General features: G+C 36.8%; 1 protein-coding gene across 3 annotated transcripts; it reads right to left on the minus strand.

The window, feature by feature from the left end:
- Window positions 1–4,135: 4,135 nt before the first annotated feature.
- HAT1 (histone acetyltransferase 1) lies at window positions 4,136–22,278 on the minus strand. 3 transcript variants are annotated; one of them, XM_058809440.1, is made up of 11 exons: window positions 21,908–22,144; window positions 21,354–21,425; window positions 20,967–21,042; window positions 19,157–19,277; window positions 13,685–13,864; window positions 13,337–13,458; window positions 12,732–12,836; window positions 12,289–12,395; window positions 9,708–9,859; window positions 8,374–8,490; window positions 4,136–4,585 (listed from the first exon to the last, which is right to left on the minus strand). In XM_058809440.1, the coding sequence occupies exons 1-11, from the start codon at window positions 22,020–22,022 to the stop codon at window positions 4,418–4,420; spliced, it is 1,335 nt and encodes a 444-aa protein (XP_058665423.1). In that variant the 5' UTR covers window positions 22,023–22,144; the 3' UTR covers window positions 4,136–4,417. The 3 variants fall into 3 exon arrangements, with proteins under 3 accessions (XP_058665423.1, XP_058665425.1, XP_058665424.1); XM_058809442.1 differs by having other exon boundaries at window positions 4,140–4,585; window positions 19,157–19,272; window positions 21,908–22,018; XM_058809441.1 differs by lacking the exon at window positions 21,908–22,144 and adding an exon at window positions 22,242–22,278 and having other exon boundaries at window positions 4,141–4,585.
- Between the last annotated feature and the right edge of the window lie 59 nt (window positions 22,279–22,337).

Consider the following 22,337-nt stretch of genomic DNA (forward strand, 5'->3'; position numbering starts at 1 on the left):
AAACTGTTAGATTAATGATCCTTTGTACCTAGCTTGTACCATTCTAGATGTAAAAGAAGCTCAGCTACAGTGTGTAATCTTGTTTCTTGCAGTGTGTATCACTGAAGGCTTTAGTGCAAGGAACTAAGAACCTGGTAAATGTGTATTTAAATAAGTAGCTATGAGTAGAAATTGATAGTTGTAATATTTTTCTTTTTACATTGTAAAAAAGATGAGTGATAGGGAGGCAAAGTCATTCCTACAATTTTCCCACCAGTTGTAAGCCAGTATGATGGCAGATAGCATGCCCTGCCTGAGCCAAGCTTGCATCTATTTGTACTGCTTTGTGTAATAGCCTTACATTTTTACTGGCTGCACTAAATTTTTAGCATCACAATTTCAAATATTGTCACTGGTGTAGTTAACTGCCTTTTGTAAATGGAATGTTTTAATAGAATGAACCCAGGGTTAGAGTGAAATCTTTCTGATCATTGGAGAAAAGAGCTAGCAGTATAAACCAGCTGAAATTATTGAAAATCATGAATGACAGCTTGGGGAAAAATATTTTGATGACTTTAGGCTTTTTTTTTTCCAGAAAATGGAAATATCTGCAACACATACTTGCTTATGAGATACGGTTGTTAATATTTATTATGCTGTCTTTTTTTCAACTTCAAGTCCAAATTATCCTAGTAAGCAATGTTTTACAAAGCAGTAGCATTACAGAATAATTTTAAATTTGAAAACTGAAACTCCAAGATTTTATATGATAGGCTTACCAATGTAACAGGTATTTCTAGTTCCAACAGTTTGATACTGAAGAAAGCAGGTCAGAACTGACATTGTGAGGAAAGATAAAATGGCAAAATATGCAACATAAGATTTTCAAGCCTTCTAGTGTCTGACAGCATAAAATATGATAAAGGAGAAGAATAAAGAACAAAGTCTCAGTGAGAGACAAAAAAAGGAATTGAAAAAAATCTATATAAGCACACACAAATCCTTCATACAGACATTATGGGCTGCTTACCCTCCTGCTGCTGTTGCAGAGAGAGACAATAGGTCAGTCTTGAATTGCCTAAACTGCCACATAGCAGCTTTGTGTGCTGGTTCATAGAAGGCAAAGACATTTGCTGCCCAAGACACTCCTTCAGCAACACACAGACCTTTATTCCTCCAACTACAGCAGTTAGTGTCCTTCAAATCCTGCAGATCCTGGCAGTTTGCTTTCTCAGTTCTGAAGCTACAGGTATTCTGTTCTATTTCTTGGGATTATTAGTTGTTGAACAAGTTGTTTCCTAGTATCTGCAGTAGGTAACTTTTATGTTTCAAAATACCTGAAAGGGAACAGTTTGACCTAGGTTTCTGAACATAAAACACTTTTCAGAGCTTTATTTACCTCTTAGGACAAAATCTTGTATTAGCTCTGCTGACAATACCTTTACATTGGAAGAAAACTTGTGTCTGTCAATTGAAATAAATTCACTATTTTACTGAATTTTTTTGAAGTAGATTCACTGTTGCCATGGCTGGATTTTTAAGTGATGAAAGGGCATACCAGTATCCTGATGCCAGAAGCATCTACAAAGAAAAACTTTATAAATATACTCAGAGATCTTATGAACATTCTGAAAATTCAAATGTAAAAAAATCTCCAAAGTGCTTTACCAGTATGTTGTGTAAAGTTTCACTTGAAATTTGAGTGAAGTGACTAAAGTATCTGGATTTTATCAAAATGCAGAAAAAAAGTCACATAAACCTATTATTAATAAGACTATTATTAGTGTTTGCTTTAAGTTTCTGTTAGCTAGTAATAACTGAAAAGAGGGAAAGTAACCTAGAACAATAGATTAAGTATTTGAACAAAAATATTTTTAATCCAGGATTACTTTAGCATCATATTGTGCCCAGAATAGGAGAGGGCACCAATAGCATTCAGCTTCAGCTATCCAATTCTCATGCCCCCAGCCTAGAGTGAAAGAGCTGCTACCAAGCCTCAGTGTTAATTTGTCAGCTCACAAATCCACAATTGAGCCCCTCCAGTACCTACTTGCAATTCCATACAAACAGCTGCTAGGAGCTCGCCGGTCTTCTCAGCACGCTGAAGTCAAACCACACTAGTTGTGTTCTACACCTCAAAGTGTTTAAATATAGTAGGAGGTCCTTGTTCTTAGTTATGTTAATGTAGAAATACAAACATTTTACAAAACTTACTAAACTTTTATAAATAGTATTACACTTTTTAATTTCACAATGTGACTCACTGAACAGCTGGAGTTGCTGCTTTGTGTACTTCGGAGACAAGCATCCTGCAGTTCACTTGTAGGTGAAGTTATCCTGCTGAAAATCATGAGCAAAATATCCAGACTGGCAAGCTAGGACTTTGTCCAGCAGCATCCTGAAACGTGGGTATTTAGTTAATTGTACCAAGAGTGCATAGTCTCTGAAGTGTTACTCAAACAGCTGCACCCCACAAGCCTACTGAAGGAAACTGGCGTGTGCCCCCCAGCAGCGCCAGAAGAGCTGTTGTAGTTTTCCAGCTGTCCAACAAGATTATTGCCTCCTTCTCTTTGCCAAGGGAAAGGATAGTCCAGTCAGTTAAGACCACTTCAGGCAAAGTCAGCAGGGCTAGTTTAATTTGCTGATGAAGATTACTTCAGATAATTGGCTTAATTTACTGTAATGGATTAGGGTGCACTGACAAGGTCTTTCACGGCAGCAGAGCTGCAGAAGCTGTAATCTGCTGCAGGATGGAAGGATTCAGTTTCCAGGCCTCTAGGAAGCAGTTTATTCCTATTTTTCACACCAAGAAGTTTTTCTGTGCATAGGCACATCCCAACATCTTAGAGTGTTCCCAAGACCATACTGGAATGAGAAACCAGCAAAGGAACTGGAAGCACTATTTCAAACTCTCTCAATGTCAATGTAAAAAGAAAAAAATAAATCTGTTATGAAAAAGTGAATCTGCCCTTGTCACTGTGTGAGAGAAGTTTTGCTATTTGTGAATAGCAAAAGGTAACTGTGATTAAGGAAAGCAATTTTATGCTTTTTGGCTCAGTATTTCTAAGACACTGTTTCTCCTTGTCAGTCCTACAGTTTCTTCAATGGCTTAAGCTCAGGGAGTGTTAGTGCAGGCTGCTCCAGAAGTATCCCAGACCTCTACACAGGAACCAAGTTTAAGCACAATTCTTCAGTTCAGCTTTCCCACTTCTGACTTATCCCCAAGTTCTGAACATATTCAATTTAAAAAAAAAAAAAAAAAAAAAACAAACCAGAACCATCCACAGAAAAAATTCAAACTCCTATTACTACCAGAAAAGGTCTTTTAATGATTGTTACTACTGATTAATAGATTTGGATACTACAGTAGATGAAAGACATACCATACAGCCAAAATACCCTAATCTGGAATGAAAATTTCTAAAAATCATTTAATATAAAATACAAAAAATCCCACAGATTCAAATCACTTAAGATTTTACTTTCTCCATATCACATCAGGTACTGGAGATATGTCAACCTACTAGCTCCAGTTTTGAAAGCTAGACCTGAATCCCATTAGGACCATCAAACATGGCTCAGAAATTTCAATGATCCTTATTCAGACTAAATCCTCTAAAGCCTGAACTATCAGAAAAGATAAAAATTAATTCCTTTGAGGGAGGACAGACAGGATATTTTTGAACTAACCTCCGGTCTGAGAAGTAATGAACAGCAGAACAGAATCAAGCAACTATATAAAGGCAGTTGCTTCCTACAAATTTATGTTTCTTTCACTAGTAGAAGTGTTTTTGGAGTCCTCACAAAATCTTGGCTGGTTCCCCAGCTGGGAGGTTTCTTCCTGCAAAAGCAAAAACCTGAAAACTTGGGGGTTTGATGAAGAATGTGTTAGAGGCACTTTAGAGGCTTAAACAGAATGTGTCTGTTTGCTTTCAGCAGCAGGATCCACTTTTAGCAAAGGGTAAAGTGCCTGTACACAGGAAACACCAGAGAGCCCACAGAACCAACCTTGTCACCTGTTCATGGCATTAAACCTGCACAGGCCCTACCCTGTACAACAGGATCCACGGAGAACAGCCCCAGGAGAATCAAGTTAGGAGAAGTGAGAGATGGCTTAGATTTATATATTAACTTGCTATTCGAGTATCTATTAAGTCTTGATCAAAACAAAAGGGTAAAAGAAAATTCATACAATTGAAGTAACACTGTATCTGAGAATCTACATTTTTTTATTTCATCAAGAAGTGCCCCAAAACCTAAAGTACAACATTTTTAAATCTACAACACAAAAATAGAAAATATTCAAAATGCACAGGAACACAAGTCACCTTTAATGTGATTAAAACGTCACATGAGATTTTTGCAGTTAAGTGGCAATTAAGGATGTGTTTTACAACACTGTATAGATATCTGCAAGTTTCCTGTACAAGTAGGATCCTCATGCTTGTGCAAGTCGTTCTAGGACTCTTCGGTAATCTGAAACAAGCTGTTGGAAGCTCTCTTCTAACTGCTCACGTTGCAAGTTTAGGTCTATTTGGTTCAACTGATTAGTCATCTCCTCTGGTCTTAGACACCTTCTCATCTTGGCAAGTTCTCTCTGTTTTTTCTAAGCAATCAAACAAACAGTAGTTTGAACACAGCCAGTAATTATCAAGAATATGGTATTTCATTAAGGTGTTTCATCAAAATTTATTCTATTTCAGTATCTAGTTCTTTAAGATGTCCCTAATCCCAAGAGAAGCAGTAACCATGTCTGATTAGTACTACCTTTGTTCTGTTAAAGGCTCATAGTTTCTGTATTGCTAATGAACTAGCGAAGGGAGAAATGGTTTCAGATTTTGTTCCTAAACCAAACAGATTAGGTCTAACAGTACACCTACTACTGAAGATGGATGGCACAGAAAACTTGACTGTAGAAATCTGACCAGGATATTTAACCCTACATTAATTAAACTGGTGTCCCATTACATGACTATTCAGCCAAAAAATTTCCCTATAACTGACTATCAGAAATTAATTTTAAGCCTCCACTACACAGAAAAAGTTTCATAAACTCTTACAAATTATTCAAGTTACCAGGGACTAGCAGTAACAGCACTGAAAAGCAGTAAGATGATTTATAAGCATAAACATATTTGTACAGGAAGATAAGTTGTCCTTGCTCTGTCACATGTGATTTTTACCTGTTTCTTAAAAACACCTCAAAATACTTTTATATTTTCTTTACCCAGATATACTTTTATATAGATGATACCTATTTCTGAACTATTCAGTTCTTCATTCTTCAGTCTTCTCTAGCCTTGTAAAAGCAGAATATCATTCAACACCTCATTTAAAAAAAAGTATTATGTATGCCTGATGTATTACCAATAAATCTTTGCAAAACCTATGGAATCAATGTATTAAAACAACAAAATTTCACCAAGTTATTATATTTCTAATACTCTCAAAATCAAAGTCCTTTTGTGCTCTAATTTTAAGCTTATCCCTCAAAGGAGTATTTGTTTTCATTCTGTGATTGATGCTGAGAGTCAGGAGGAAGGAGTGGAGACTACAGGGAACTGTAAATGAGTAAGACCAGAAAAATGTTTACTGTATCCCAAAGATTGCACAGATAGGCAAAGTTCAGTTCAGAAAAGGAGGTTCTGTACTTAAGTACTGATGAGGAATTCAAGCACATTTCTGGTCAATAATCAAGAAACCTTTCCTTGTTGAAAGGATGTGAAAAGCAGCATAGATGTTTAAATTTCTGATGCACATTAGCTCTTTGTAGTCAAAAGGAGTAAGATACTCAAAACATACGATGAGCTGCCCAAATGAAAATTTGTATGAGTGAAATGAAAATAGTGTATTAGTACATTCTGGCCCAGCTTCTCTTAGCAGAGCAACTAAAACTTTATTCTAGAATTAATTCAAAGTCTGCCTAATTAACAGGAGTGTCTGTTTAGATTATTTAGATTTAGATTAAACATTAGCTCTGAAAAAAAGGGTGCAAGCTTTTAAATGCCCACTACATCTGATATTGCAGCATTAGGCCATCTTTAAGTTCCAGATTCCTGCTAAAAAGCAAACTCTCTTTGAATGTTTCAGATAACCAGTTGTTTCAATATCCATTTCCCACCTCCAAATATACTACAAGCATATCCAGGTACACAAGATTTTGAAAGCTGCCATCAGTAACATTTCACCTGGGCAGCTTCAAGAGGATTCTTTGGGATAAAGTTGTTGGGCTGGCAGAAAAGCATATTCAAATAGCAAACAAAGTATCACAATTAAAAACCCAGTGCAGCAGTGGTATTTACTTCCAAGAGGGATGACATGAAGAATAAAGACATGATCAAGGAGATATGTCTACCAGCACAATCAACTAATAAAATGCAGTTTGTCAGAAATGAAGAAGTCAGTGAAACTGACATTGTACAGTGAAGCTGCTTATCCTTTAAACTGCATTGGAGTGATGCCCTGTTATTGAATATACCAAATATTTTCTTTCCTGTATTAGTGCTACTTATACAGAGAGCAACAGACCCTGCTGCATCAGTCATCCCAAGCCAGTCAGGCCACATGCACAAAGGTCTCAGTATGTTTAGCAACCACCTCCTTGCTAATGTAATGACTTCCAGGGGAATAGATGTATTACATGTTTTTCCCCTGAGCTTTCTGCATATAGTTTTTTTCACTGCTACTGTTAGCCAGGAAATAATTCTTAGATTAATACAATTTTTATTAAACTAAGGTAGTATCAACTTAGAATTATTCTACATCTGTACAGCACTGTTCAAATGAAGCTATCAAGCAGTTTATGTGATAAAATGACACCAGTATTAGTGTATGCAGTAATATTCCTGATTATATGTTTATAAAGTTTGGTTCCCCCCCTCAAAACTACCCTCTCTAAACTAAAAGTTAGTTTCATTAAATTTCTGAAAACTTTTTGGAAATGGAAGTGTGACTAAATTTATTGGAAATTGTTTAAAATGAATGTATGAGTAAGCTATTTACTAGGTAGAACTACTATAAACAAGATGACTATTTCAGAACATGAAATTTAAAATCTGGGAAAAAAGGAGTTGGTTGCTTTAAGGATTCTTTTGAATCCCTACTGAAATAACAAAAAACTAAAAATGCAATGTTCTAAAGTAGCAATATTGCATATTTAGTGATACAAATCCATTAATTATCCATGCACTTATTGTGTGCAAAGACTGAAGTGGAAACACCTGCTAGAAGCACTAGAATTGAAGCTGCTTATGAAATTTTGGATTTTGCCTACAGGACCTCAGTAATGAGTGAGTGAATTGAAACCATGTAATAGTCATGAAAAACAGTTGCTGAAAAATCACCTATTTGTAGTGAACACTGAGTGAAATTTAGCAAATGAGACAAGACACTGGTGAAAGACAGTGTGTTTTGATTAAGGTTCTGGCATTCAGCATGACATGAAGTTATCACTAGATCAGATAAACATTTAATAATTCAATCCCGGCCTCTCATTTCTACTAACAGCCCCTGTAAGCCCAATGTGACTACAAGCAAAGTTTTGCTATTTGGTATAACAGGCTAAATGCTACTTTAGAAAGGTTTTCAAGCTAATCAAGGTAGTCCTTGTGCTCTGTGTACCTTTATATGCAGGATTTTGGTTTGCTTGGCAAGTACTTAATTGACAACAGTAGCTAACATGCTAGTTACAGCAATAAACCTAGATTTATTTGTGGCCTTTTTGACTTTTGATTTAAACACTGATGCCTTTCACAACTAAGATATAATTTTAAAATCATATCTCAAAGGTTCAGTTTATGCAACACAGACCAACCACACTGAAAATCCAGGATGCATAAATAATAGGAATTAAGAAAATTACTTGGTACTATGTTTAGTACTTGCTTGAATTTTACTGCTGGTATTTTATTTTCCATCTGCATGGAGCTAGTCCTATGTTGACGTGACAATTACTTCTAGCAAGCTGTTTTCTTGAGATCGAGCAAACAATTAGAACAGGAATCTAAACTATACCTAGTCTGCAGTGTAAACTTCACCTCTCTTCAAATTTCTGGCTTGTCTATTTAAGGTATGTTTTTAACCTCTTCAAGAAATTGACCATTTCCCCCCATTAAACCTACCTGGGCATAATGCCACTTGGAGCTAGATAGCATAGGCTTAACAGTAACCTCCTGCTGGAACTGGGCAGGAAACGTCAGGAACCAAACACAGGATCTTCAGTGCTGCTACGTACAAATGTCCTCTGCATCTGTATATGTGTCAGCTGAACACTGCATAACTAATAGTAGTTGATTGGCAACATAATTGACATCAACTACATTTATGGAAATTAAAGTAAAATCAAGTATAATTAGCCTTGAAATAAATATTAAATGATATTAAAGTCATATACACCTTATAGGGCCCAATCAGTCTTCTTTTAACATCCAAGCGATAGCTTCTGGACTGTTCTGCATCACCCATGTTTGTTGCACGCAACCGGAGAATTTCATAAACTCGTCTTGTGTGTTGCTAATGAACAGAAAGGAGAATAAAAAACACATCTGAATAAAGAGGTCACTCAACAGAACTCCAAGTGCAGAAATACTGAAATATTAGAGTAATTCTTTATCTTCTTAGAAGACAGGGGCAAGGATAAATCCATCCTATCTAGTGAATTCAGTGAATAAACATTTTTCTTTTTACTTGAAAACAATTTTCTTCCATGCACCCAGTGTCTGATCTCTCAAGTGTTGCACCAGCCATAGAGGTGCTTCAAGGACTTGCTGTAAGTGAAGAGCAGAAAGCCCAGAAGCCAGAGTCTAAACACACTTCTTTCTAAGAACAAGGACTGGAAGTAGAGTGATGTGAAGCAATACCAAGCAGTATCCATTCTGCTGATTTTAACAATCCACAGATATCTACTGCCCTTCTAAAGGCCCCCTGAAAGTTATAAAAATGAAATTGAAACAACAATATTTAAACTTTTCTGTTTACTGGGGAAGAAAATTAATTAGTAAATGGAAAAACTGAATGCTTTTGCTATCAGGATCAGAAAGTATGACAACTGGGGAGAAAATTATGTTGCTACTATATTAATCTTAACTTGCATTTAAGACTAAGTATTTGTTTCTGAACAACCCAGCAAAAATAAAGTGGTTTGTTTGCTACACTACCACATGTTTATATACTGTTAAAAAACCAAATGAAATTTATTTATTCCTTCAGATTTAAAATACAGAAGGCTGCAGATGTAGTTTCCTTCTATAAGCTATGCCATTTTCATGAACACACCTGAATATGGCTTCACACTGCCCATCCCTCAAGGTTTAAAGTCTTCAGTACACCACACTCAAATACATTTTTAATTAAGCAACTTTGCTATTTCACTACCGTACTCAAAAATGAGTTTAATACCTCAAGATTATCATCAAATTTAACTGTTCAATTTAACTCTTTAGTTCTCCAAGTGTCTAGAGTTGCATTAGTAAGTTGTTTGCCACTTTAGCATTCCGCATTTCCAAAGTGACTCTTAGTTGCATACTCTTGAAAGAAATTAAACCATGTCAAATTCTATTATAATAGAATTTGTAGGTAAAGAAGGCATTTATCTAAAACCACGAGCCATGTATCTCTTGATATATCCTTAACAAGTGTCAAAATAAGCAAGATTGTCTCTCTCTAAGTTTAAGTGGTATTGTACTTGTTTGATAAGAATATGTCCAACTACAACTGTACTGATTTAATACCTTATTTATTTTCAACTTTTGTTGAGCTTCCGTCACCATTTCTTGACTGAAACCTTGCATTAACTTTACTGGGGAAAAGCAAACCAGATCTTGACAGAGCTTTACAAGAACAAAGTCTCTAAGCTTCACATAATTCTCAGAAGGATCTTCAGCTAGAAAGAATAAAAAAAGCTTATCAGCATTATTTGTTTCCTCATCTCTAGTATGTAATTACAAAGAACTATGGAAAACAAAAGCAGATGCAGTATCCAAGAGTATATAAACAACTGTGCTTAATTGTTATCAAGGTTTTGATGTTTGCCAGTAGACAAACAGGTCACATTATGGGAAACTTCTAATATTTTGTGTATGCAGTGCTGTACATATTGTACGTATGTATTGTGAAATTGACTTATTGAAACCCATTTAACTCCTTGGCAAAAGACTAGCCTATAAATCTTTTTTCTTCTATCTTTTACCTATTCTATATTTGACAGTGGTAGAACCACTAAAAGTCAAACAAAAGGGAAAATATGGGAAAAGATTAGTGAAAATATCCTATTGTATACAAGTAAATTAGTTGAAGATAGGTATTGAGCAGGAGTTAGTCTCTGTTAGCAGGAAAGGCAGGAAAAAGTACAAGAAGCCAAAGAAGATTATCCAAAATTACAAGGCTGGAAGGACCTAAGCAAAAGCTGATCATGATTTCAAGTTACTTCAATTTTACTTAAAAAGAGAGCATAGCTATCAAAACTGTTGCTATAGAAAAAACCACTGAAATGGAGAAGTAGCCACAGTTAAGATCAACATGAGCACATATGCAACTATTTAATGCAGAACAAAAATATGTACAACATTTTGAATATATTTTTTCCTTGCTTCAGACAAGCTCACTACAAACAAGTAGTAGGGCCATGCTTCCCCTTCAACACTCATTTTTCTGGGAGCTAACATTGTGGAGTTTATCGCTAACATCCCAGCTTACATCCCATATGCATTTTCCTTTAGTTTTAACACTGTAAATAGTTAAAACTTGCAGCTTTAGGATGATCAAAAGCAAAACAAAGCTATCAAGAAGGACTGGGATAGAAGCTTTTGCCACATAGTGTATATGGCACAGCACAGCTAATAATTTATTTTTCTGGGTTGGGTTAAAATGTATTGTGTATGAGTGGCCCAATCTTGTATGGCAAGCCTTATAGCACTTATTCAGCAAAAGAGATTGTAGAAGTGCACTAAAGTAAATTGATTCATTCTTTTGCACTCAGAGTTGTTAAAAGAAGAATGAGGCAGTTTCTGTCCAGTAAGCACTAACAGCATACATTCTGCTTGTGTCAGGATGACAAGGTATAAGCAGATATTTGCTGCAAATATGAAACTCAAAAGTAGTTTTAATTAGCTTTTTCAAAGAAATTAATTAGATCTTCATTTCCTCTTTAGAGAAAAGTTAAAGGCTTAATTTCACAATTTTAAGTGATATGTAACTAAATATCTTGGCCATATTAACATAGTCCAAGTCTAATGTCCCCCTCAAAAAGGACAATAAATACTTCTCTAAGAGTTTTAACTTGCATAATTTGAGTGCCACATAGAATACTGCAAGCCTTCTCCTGCCTCATTCCACAAAAAAATGGACCAATGTTTTAGTCCACTTTTACTGTTTTCTACAACCCTGCACTTAAGGCACTGAGCCATGAACATGCCATAGGATTTATGCAGTAGCAAATTAAGACTTTGCTCATCCTCAATTATAAAAGCTACATACAGGTGTGTACTATAAAAAGGAAAAATGAATTATGCATATGAGTTCATGTTGCATGAACTAAGTTATACTGTCTTAGGTTCCCACAAACTGGATTGAAATTGAGGTGGATTATTTTGTTACGATGATCTGGCAACAACGCAGTATGAAAGCAAGTGGTCTATTGGGTTTTAATGAGAACGCAGAGTTACTTATAACCAAGATGAGACTACATTAGAATGGAATGGTAAACATCTTTTGAACTGCATTTCTTCCTATACTAGATTTGAAATCACAGGACTGATGTCATGTCTGTGGCAATTTTCAATGGTAGTTTTGTTATGCACATGGACTCTTTATCTGCCATTTCCACAAACTTCTGTTTTCAGGTATTTGATAGATTGTATCCATCTAATATCATGGATACCTTCAGCCAGCAGTGTGTGCTCCTAGACCACAAGTTCTCTATAAACTCTTACTGTCTGTGAAATTTCAGCAGGCACACTAATATTAAATATGCTATTTTAGTTAGGTGTGTTGTGTCTCCCCTCAAATTTGAGTTTTGGCTAACAGGGTTAAGTTGAACAAGGAATTTGACCAGCTTGATCTCTTGGCAAACTCAGCTGTGTATCTCACAATAAAACAGTTAATTAGCTGGTAATCCGTTCACACTAGGGATTGAATTTTCCTGGTGTGCTGTTCTCTGAGTTAAGAAGCTACACCATATACACTTCTGTAAAGCACTTCTGAACTGAGCAGAAGCTAAATCTTCAAAAGGCTTGAAATTCACACAAATGAACATAGAAGTTAGCTTGTGGGCTAACAACCTGTAAAGTTCCTTATTAAAAATGTAACACAAACCTGTTATATCAAGTACTGTAGGAGAAGACATATAGTATCTGTGAACTGTTTCAAGCAGCTGAGCACCATGGCCTTCTCCTTGGAATGGCGGCAAGATCAGCATCTGGCTGCAGACAAAGGAATGCATTTCCAGTTCAAATGCAAGCATTTGAAAACATAATGCAAAGTGTTAAAAACAAAATGGTATTTCATTTTAGATTAAGGTATGTGCAATCTTCATGTTAAACGTGATTTTCAAGAGAATCTTAAAACTGTTAAATATTCAAAACTTGTTTGAGATTCCCTCCGCTCCAAGAGGGGAACAATGAAAAAAATCAGTGCATAGACAGCTAATAATGGGGATTTTTTTAAACAAATCAACACTATTATAAACAAGTATTGGGAACTTCAGCAGTTCCCTCTTCTGAAATAAAAGGCAAGGCACGAGTTACACCGCCAATTACCTTACACGTGGCCGGGTTTTGTCTGGGTACACATAGTAATTATAGACTGTCATGTAGCCTACAGTCGCAAAGAGCGTAGCTCCATCCTTATTATACTTCTCAAATCTGCAGATAAAACAGAAAGCCAAGCAGGTCAATTACAGTTGCGCTCCCATGCAGTGTCCATTTTCTTTTCCATTCTCCAACTGAATTTTCAGTGTCAGCAAGCTACTCTGTGAGGGCCCAATGGGTACACCTGCTATGTTCTGAATGTACAATTCACTTAATTGGTGTGCAGCAACTTGGATAAATCAGACCTCTTTACAGCACTTCAGTGCACTTGCCTATTATAAAGATGAATAGGTGGCAAGTAAAAGAAAACACGGGCAAAGCTCATTTTACTGTTTAAGCCTACATTCAGGGCTCTAACGGACAACAGCATTTAATTCAGCTCTATTCTCAAGCTTTCCCAAAGCATAATGGAGGAAAACTCAAGCCTCATAAACAATGTTTTTTCTTTCCTGGGAAAAATATCATTATACTGCTCCAATAATTGGCCAGCCACAATTAAAATGCAGGCTTTGTGGAGGTAATAAGGTCCACTGTTGCTTTAGAACTGTACTTACACTAGAAAGTAGTTCCATCTTTCATCATCTACATCAATAAAGCTAGCAGTTTCAATAAACCACATCAAGAACGTCTGAAGCCTTTCATGATATTCTCGAAAGCCTGGACATGTCATGTCAGCCTAGGGAAAAAGCCAGGAGAAGTCAGGTGAAACCTATCACAGATGCAAGAGGAAAAATCTATGCAAAACCTAATTAAATTCTCTAATATGAAAAAGCATGTTAATGATTAACCAACAGATAAAATTATACTATTTATACACTCCAGTCACTACAGAACGTGCCTCTTTGCAAAATAAAATTGAATTTGGTTGCTCAAAAGCAGAAGTTTAAGTTAATTTTTCATACCTTGTATATCTGATACGTTATATCTTCACCAGCTTCCTCATTATGGATAGAATATGTGTGTAACAGCATTCCAAAGGGCTTGAAGTTGACCTCCTTCTCCAGCAGAGACACAAAATCATCTGTGTTTGTGCAAAAACCAGGTGGAATGATTTCTCTAATTTTACTTTCCACATCATCTGCCTGGAGATTACAAAAAGGGGAAGGCTCAGTGAAAAATTAGAAAAAGACAGCATTGATGTCACTGTTGTGTTTAAGAAATGAATACATGAGACACACTATATCTACCAGTAATTAAAAAAACAAAAAGGAAAGAGAAAAAAGAAAATGCAAGCATTCTTGTTGTTCATTAGTGATCTTCCAACAAGTAAAGGAGCCACACTCATGAGATCAGAAATGTGACAATCCAGCCTTTTTAAGCATCAAAAAACTCTTGGCTACAGCCTAAGTTCATGAACATTTTTATGCTTAGAGATTGTTATATTTGTTCAAGCTTGACTGAGAGTGTTGGTAGCTATTCTGTAAGTGCAGCATGTTCAAAAGCCAAGACTTTCTAGACAGCCATTCCCCAAGACTATGCTATGCTACACAGCCTTGCAGAACTCAGGCTCACAAACAAGCAGCTTACAAGAGGTATTAGGTGATGCAGAACCAAGCAGAGAGAAAGGGACAAAAACCAAAAACGGTAGCTCCCAAATAGGGAAGTGACAGCAAGCACACTCTGGCATTCTTATGGCCCCCTGCTTGAAATGCCTGTCTATAGAATCAGCTGCAAAACAGTACAAACTCAGACAACCACATCCCACGTTCTAATAAAAGAAAGTTTTGAAAACAAAGTTTGACATAAAATAGTACAACTTATAAATACTGTCAGCAAATCTGACCTTAGTCTAACATACTGTGGAAGACAAAATATTCTGACACCAAAATTTAATTCAGAGATTACTCTTTTCAGATAGCCAAAGTTAGAGACTATCAGCTGAGCAGACTTCATAATCCTTTTCAGACCCCCAAAAGACCACTTGATTGAATACATTTACTACTTCTTTTTAACCATGAATATTTGATGAAGCTTCACAATAACGTATTACTGCTTCTCACCAGGCAATAAAACTTAATGAATTGGTCTCAACTTAACAAAACCATACTCCTCAATACAACCCCTAAAAGCCTGACATTACATTCAACAAAATGAGCTTACATTCAATTCAAACTTTGCTCTGGACAATGAACCCAGGTTTTTACTTAATGGAGTTTGCCGTGAGTTCAGCTGTAATGTTTGTATTGTATCTATTTCCACAAGGGCGGACACAAGAACACTTTGTGTTAACTTACTAAGCAGCTCTTTCACACCGTTTACATGCATGATGGGTATTAGTTCAAAACCAAGACTCTTGCTACTTAGCATTCAAAACAGGGAAATTAAGATGCTTAGAACAAAATATACTACAAAAGGCTAATACAACATGCTGCTAATTCCTGTCCTTTCAACCATGGGCCCTTAAGCAGAAGCAATGCACCTGCAAATGAATAGCACTTTATCATTCAGTTACATTTTTAGTGGAGAGAAAGATAGACTTAGTTCAGTACAAACAAGTTTTATTCTTAATGGTTTGGTACTACCAACATTTATATTTATATTTGGAGAGAGAGCTATTAAGCAGTTAAAATACAACTCTACAGTACCTGGTGTAAGAACTCAGTAAAAATGTGTATAACCTTTACATTCATTTCATTCTCAAAACAAAGATAATTTATTGGCGCCTTCACTATTTTTCATAAACCAGTATTAGCTAAAATATGTTTTCTTTACACTTGCTGATTTAAGGGGCATTACAAAAAACCAGTCACTTCTTCTGAATCAATGAATTACATTAAAAACATTTATATGGAACACAATTTAGAAAGACCTTTTTAAAAATTGTGCAAACGCATTGTTTACACAGCTCTTATGTCTACATTAATGACAGAGCTGTAAGAAATCACAACTAAGAATCTGTATCAATTTGCATTTTATATAGCTGAATAGGCATGCAAAAATAATGTAGAATTAAAACAGCATTTCCAAGCAACAGTACAATAATTCATGGACAGTACAATGACTTATGGACAGCAACTAAAAAGGGTGAATATACAGTAGGAAGTACTATATACATAATGTTTAATTACTTTTGCTTCCCCTTACACTTTTAAGTTTCTTCATTAGAGGAAGCCAAACTGTGACCTGCACAAGTGTAAGGCAGCACATCTATCACTGGCTGCCACCACAGAAGTCTTGGTTTCAATAGCAGAAAGAATTAAAATATGCCAGAGGCTTAGCAAATAAAGCACTGGATGATACTTCTTGATTCTATATGACTACAACATATTTTCACCTATTGCCTCCTAAAAATTCTCTCTCCTTGGAATGAGGTCTGACACAAGAAAATACAGTCTTCAATTACTTTTAGGGTTAACAGGATCTCTCCTTTTTACCAAGCAAATCCCAGAATCCTCAGTTTGAGCAGTGGCAGAAGTTTAAGCCATGCAATTTTTAGTTAATACGACATGAAGTACTGGAATCTCAATAGATCAACAACATAAAAATAAAACCTGTATTTTTAAATGGAAACATTCATTACTTAGTAGGTCCCTTTCAAACACTTCTCTCTGAGGAGCCCATAATCCAAGGAGCTACCAAAATGTGTTTACTGCCTTCCCTTGTGCATTTCTTTGATATTGGTGAAAAGTTTTTTTTTTTTTTTTAATCAGAGCAAGACACTCGTATCTTAGAAACTGGAATGGATGCACACAAATTTCTCTTCAGAAAAACAATCCTTGTGACTACTACAGCAATGTTTAACATAGGCAAAGCAACTTACAATGAAGCATGCAAAAACCTGCATTAAGCAGCCAAGAGTTGTTAAGCTTATGGTTCATGGAAGTGTTGCCTGTAATATATTACCTTCACAATCAGAATCATGTAAGGTGGTGACAGGAAACTTGGAATGGGCTTGTAACTACACTTGTTTTGTAGTAGGACTGTTTAAGTCAGTAATGTCTCTTTGTACATCACATTTGACTCTGGGTAATTTTAATTTAGAAATTATTATTGTACTAACAGGCAGCTATGACATTTGCATACCATGTAGATTTGAGGGATGTACTTTTGAGGGAAGAAACGGAGTGACCAGCAGTATTATGTTACAAAAGCACCAAATACTGAAACAATACTTTTTAATTAACTTTTGTATAAAGCAAATGCAGACACTAGATGCAAAGCGAGATACAGAGTTTAGTGAAGCACTTTACCCCTATCCCATCATAAAATGCAGAAAAAAGGAAGATACTGGGACAGCTGCATATCTCAAAGTAGCAAGCAATTCAGAGGTCAATGCTATTAATATTTACACTAGAAGAAAACAGAATAACTGTTTCTCTTCAGTTATTTGAAAGAATTATTGCCATTCAAGGGATAATTTTTGTCTACTTTCACTAAATGAAGTGCCAGCTTCTGTTCATAACATGATCATACTTTGCTGAGGCTTCCCCAATAACATAATTTCTTTAAAGATGGATCTAAACCATATTAAGGTGCATAAATATGACTGGACTTCTGCCTTTTGACATTTCCAGATTGTATCTCGAATGCTGAAAAAGATCTTGGAGAAAAAAAATAGTGGTATTGGGATGAATATTTGTCAGTCCCTAGCAGGGATAGCAGCAGCTGCTTTAGCAATAATGAAACCAAACTCAATATTACAGAATAAAACCACCTGCTGCTGAACGAGCTTGTATGGGTATTTGGGAGTACAAAATCCTTAGCTGTGAATAACTTTGTAGAGCACTAATACCAACTTGCTTAGAACCAGTTATGGTAAAGGCAGAACTGCTGTCCTTTCCTAAACACCATCTATTCACAGCACAGGATTATCTGTCATGTGTGGCACACAGTCTGCGTCTTACTATAATTATCCTCAAGGAGGAGAGATCAGCAAATAGTTAACTTAGAAACATAAATGTAAATATGCATTCAGATCAACGTTCTGCTGTAATGACAGCTTATGTTTTAACCTCTGCAAATGCGTTATCTTAGGGTGGATAAATTGATGGCAAGTACAATGCAGAAGAAGATTGACTACAGCCATGTATTTTTTCCTACATATGTTTAGATACAGCAATATAAGCAGCTTATTTGACTGGACAGTACTAATAACACTAAGAGAAGCACAGGGTAAGCAACCACATTCTTCCCCTTCAGTCAAGGCATGTAAATGCTCTGGAAAGCAAACACAAGTGCTGCTCAAAAAGATCTTTTTTGTCCCCATCTGAGTCCTTAAAGCAATTGGAGGAATAATTCAGTATAGGAAACAGGCCTTGAAAAAAAGCAACCATTTTGATCAATCAAAAACTGCAGTAAGCATAGGGCAAGACAGACCTTGTTTAGACCTGCACAGAAGTAAACTGAGTTTGCCATTCGTACAGAAAACAGATGAAGTAAAAAGGTGCTACGGTGCAGATTCCTGTTCTATTTTGAAATTATATCACTGAAACAATGGATTTTAATATGTTTACTATACAGCCAACAGCCTTTCCTTTTCTTCCTTATTTCCAAAATATCCTTAAGATTGAAGAGCATGAACTTTCACACCTAAGACACGTTTCTCTAGCCTCCAAAGTATTTCAGACATGTCCAGGAACTTAGCCTGTTGAACTGAGCATATTCTAACACACCTTCAAAACAAGTAACTGCAAATCTTTAAAATCATTTTAATGAAGTCATTCCAACGTATTTGTCCTTTTACAGTAGGCCTCTCCTTGAATTTATTTAAATAAACTCCAACAAATTTGAAAGTAGTAATTTAAATGCAGTCTGAAGTCATACTTTATATGAGAACATATAGACAGTAGGAGAGGGGAAAAAAAAAGCTTTTCTAGAAGTATTTTATAAGCTCAGAAAATCTGCACAAAAAAGAAGAAACAACCAAACAAAAACCCTGCAGGTAATCATATTACCACATTCCTTTAAGAAAGACGTAAAGCATACATGATACACATACGGAAGTTTATAATCACTTTACTGCCCTACTTGTTCTCCATGTTTAGAGACACAGTCAAGCACACTATCTCATGAGTTCTTACAGAAACCGCCTTTTCCTTCTCACTGATTCTCTCCATCATTAGCCTCAACCAATACTAGTCCTCCTCCTGGTCACAGTTAATATGAAAATACAGACTTGCCAAGTTGAGGTTTATTGTGTGGAACTGGCTTTGGCATCAGAACCTCACATCCGACTGTTCTGTTTGACACAATTTTGATTGTACTATTGTCAGGGAATGTGAAATGAAGTTCAAAGCTTTTTATTAGCTTAACAAACGGAAGCTTTGTTTCCTTCCTTTTAATTTAACCCATGTCTAGGTGGGAAATTACTAAACCTAGAACCAAAGTAAACCTTCTCAATGTTATGTTAAAGACAGAAGCAGAGCTGCACTTACCTCCACACAGTCAAACTTCTCATTTACTCTTGATGTGTATTCAATGCGGAAGAGCGTAGACAGGTTTCCAGCAATGTAATACAGGAGGATCTTGAGGCCCTTGTAGCCAAAAGCAACTTCACTGAGAAAGGAGAAAATAACAACCAGGAACTCGGTACAAAACAAAACATTCACACCACAGTGGCTTCATTTCACCTGACACTCACATAAACTTTCCTGGCAAGGTAAAGTAACCTTCCTAATTGGAAAAGGGAATCAAACTGGATGTGTGCTATAGGACAAGAGATAATGCCTTACACTGCTTCTATTATTTCCCTCCTCTAGTGGAAATATTCTGAGCTCAGTAAGGCAGTGCCTGTGTCCTTACTGTGACAGCTCAGGAGAGAATACATGAAACAGCTCACACTGTGTTTATGCTTTTTCAACAGCTTTAACTCATTAACAGTTATTTACATTAATTGATTGCTAACATTTATTAAAAATTACTTTGCAGTGCAGTATAATGTTTTGGGAGTAAACTACTTTAATCTATAATGTACAAAGCACAGATAACCAGGTGTAGCAATTTGTGGAGTTTTTAGTTGACAGTTTCTTTTTAGTTATCCAATGTAACCAGAAATTAGTATATGCAAAAAGAAGTATAGAATACAAAAACTTTTTTTACAGTTTGAAAATACGAGCTGCCTGAACACAAACTCTATACTCTTATAAAGAATAGAGAATTTATTTTCTGAAAAAAAGTAATGTTCACAAAGAAACAGGCCATTTTTTTTTAAATTAAAGCATGGCTAAAATGTTTTTGTACTGGGATTTTTCTTTTATGGTAGTACATTCATAATTTAAAATGTGAAATGTATGTGTCAGAAGAAGAATTTGCTTGTTAGCTAAACTAACATATCAGAAAGTTTTCTGATTACTAAAATTATAATTATTGTCAATGATAGCTGCAGTAGACACCTATAAGTGTAACTACTTTATTACATTTAATACAGGTAGATCATTCTAACTGGAGTACTTAATACTTTCCTTTTAAAAGGAAATTGAAATTAAGAAACACAACTACTTAAAGAAGTCCACAGAAACATGCAGGTGGATTCCCCGTAGGTTTGTTTGGGTTTTTGGTTTAATTGTTTTGGTTTTGGCTGTGTTTTTTTTTTTATCTATGACCAGATTGTTGAATGAAAATACTCTACTGAAAATAATGAATGACACTTCAGCACTAATTAATTCAGCATACTCAAAATAAAAGAAACAATACTTTTCTACCTACACTTCAGGAAATAGTTTGATGCCAGCATTCTTCTGGAGAATCCAGCTGCTCATGGCCTGAACAGGTGTACTCCTCACTGTCTGGATGGCCATGCCCAGGGAGTGGTGGGGAATGGAGTGAAATGCACCAGACAGGTGCTCTCCTGTGGTGCTCCCAGGGCTCATCCTGGGGACAGTGCCATTTCATGTCTTTATCAGTGATCTGAATGCTCCCCAAGTCAGACTGCAGTCAACACCAGGCTGGGCAGGAGTGCTGATCTGCTGGACTTGGGGCACAACAAGTGACAGACCTGGGGCAGAGCAGCTGGAGAAGGAGCTGGGGGTGCTGGCTGACAATGGACTGGACATGAGTGAGTCAGCATGTGCCCAGGTGCCCACAAAGGCCAGTGGCACCCTGGCCTCTATCAGCAAAGGCAGCAGCACCAGGCCAGCACTTCTTATCTTGCACTCAGTATTAGCAAAACATTTTTGGCTTTTAATGATTTGGAAACAAATTTGCCCTTTGGGACCTATTAGTTTAAATCTGGAAACTTTAACTTACTCATCTCCAAACACTTGATGGCTGTACTCTGGATTAAACGTTGTGTTCTCATCCTCCAAATCCTCAGGAAAACGAACTGAGAAAATAAAAAGAACAGAGCATGACCAAGTCACCACCTTTCCTTTGTTTATCCACAGAAGCCCTGCTAGCTGTTCATGCACCATTCCACTAGAGTCAGATAACTAATTAAGACACTATGTGAGAGTGGCATACAAATGAAATCAGGACATCCTGTACAATTTAGGTGCAAGTTACTTATCTGTGAGTATCAAATCAGTAATCAGACTAGAACTAAGAAATTGACACAGATGAATACATGTATATATTTCATAGGAAGATACTGGAATACTTCAGTATTGCTTGAACAATATTAAAAAGTGGCATTACCTAGCTTCAACTGAATTGCCTCATTTGTATTACACTTGTATTCAGCCAGCTTCTTCTCTGTAGCAGTAAGTCCTGAAAAAAAAAGTTAAAGAGGATAAAGAGATCTATTTCATACACTCGTTCTGGAGCTAGAAAACATACAAGTATCTCTTTTTAGTTCCTGAGAATTAAAGTCATTACTATAAAAACATTAAGTATTCTAAGCTACTACAAATTTTCACACGTGTTATTATAACATGCTATACTGAATAAGAATTCAGTATAACATATTATAAGTAATGCGTGTCAGGACATTTAATATGTTTGCATTAAGTCATTTTCATAAACTGCTGTTAATGAACTACAGTGGCATGTACACCACTAGTAATTATTTAGCCAGCACTACTATTCCAGAAAGGATGAGGAAGAAAAAATGCAAATAAACTGTATTTCATCTGATTTCCAAAGCCTAATCTAGGCCAGAAGACACGTTTCACCTCAGCTATGTTACAAATGCTTCACAAACATAGCCCCCCTTCATTTTAGAAGTACCATAAGAAAGTTCTACATCTTACTTTCGGCAGAAAACTTTAAGTAGGAACACTTTCGAGTTTTTAACTCGCTGCCCACCGCCAGCAAACTCGTGGCCACGGACACGCACAGGTTTAACTCTACAGACCCGGGGGCCATAAGCCGGAGACGCGCAGGAGCGGGGCCATGGGAGCCGGGCGGCAGAGGCAGCCGGGCTTCCCTCCCTCACAGCTACTCCCCGTCCGCCCGCGCTCCGTCTTCCCCCGCATCCGCCGGCCCCGAGCTCAGGCACCCCTGCCCCGCGCCCCGGTCACGGCGCTACCGCCGGGCGCCCCTGCCCTCCCGGCGAGGCTGCCACAGCGCCGAGCCGGGACTCACCCGCCATGGCCGAGCCCCGCGCGCAGCGAATCAACCCGCGCGCCCGCCCGGCGGAAATGAGCGTGCGCGCACACGCACTTCCGCTTCCGCCCGCCC

The sequence above is a fragment of the Ammospiza caudacuta genome, chromosome 8 (genome assembly GCF_027887145.1).
Source record: "Ammospiza caudacuta isolate bAmmCau1 chromosome 8, bAmmCau1.pri, whole genome shotgun sequence".
In the NCBI taxonomy this organism is placed as follows: Eukaryota; Metazoa; Chordata; class Aves; order Passeriformes; family Passerellidae; genus Ammospiza; species Ammospiza caudacuta.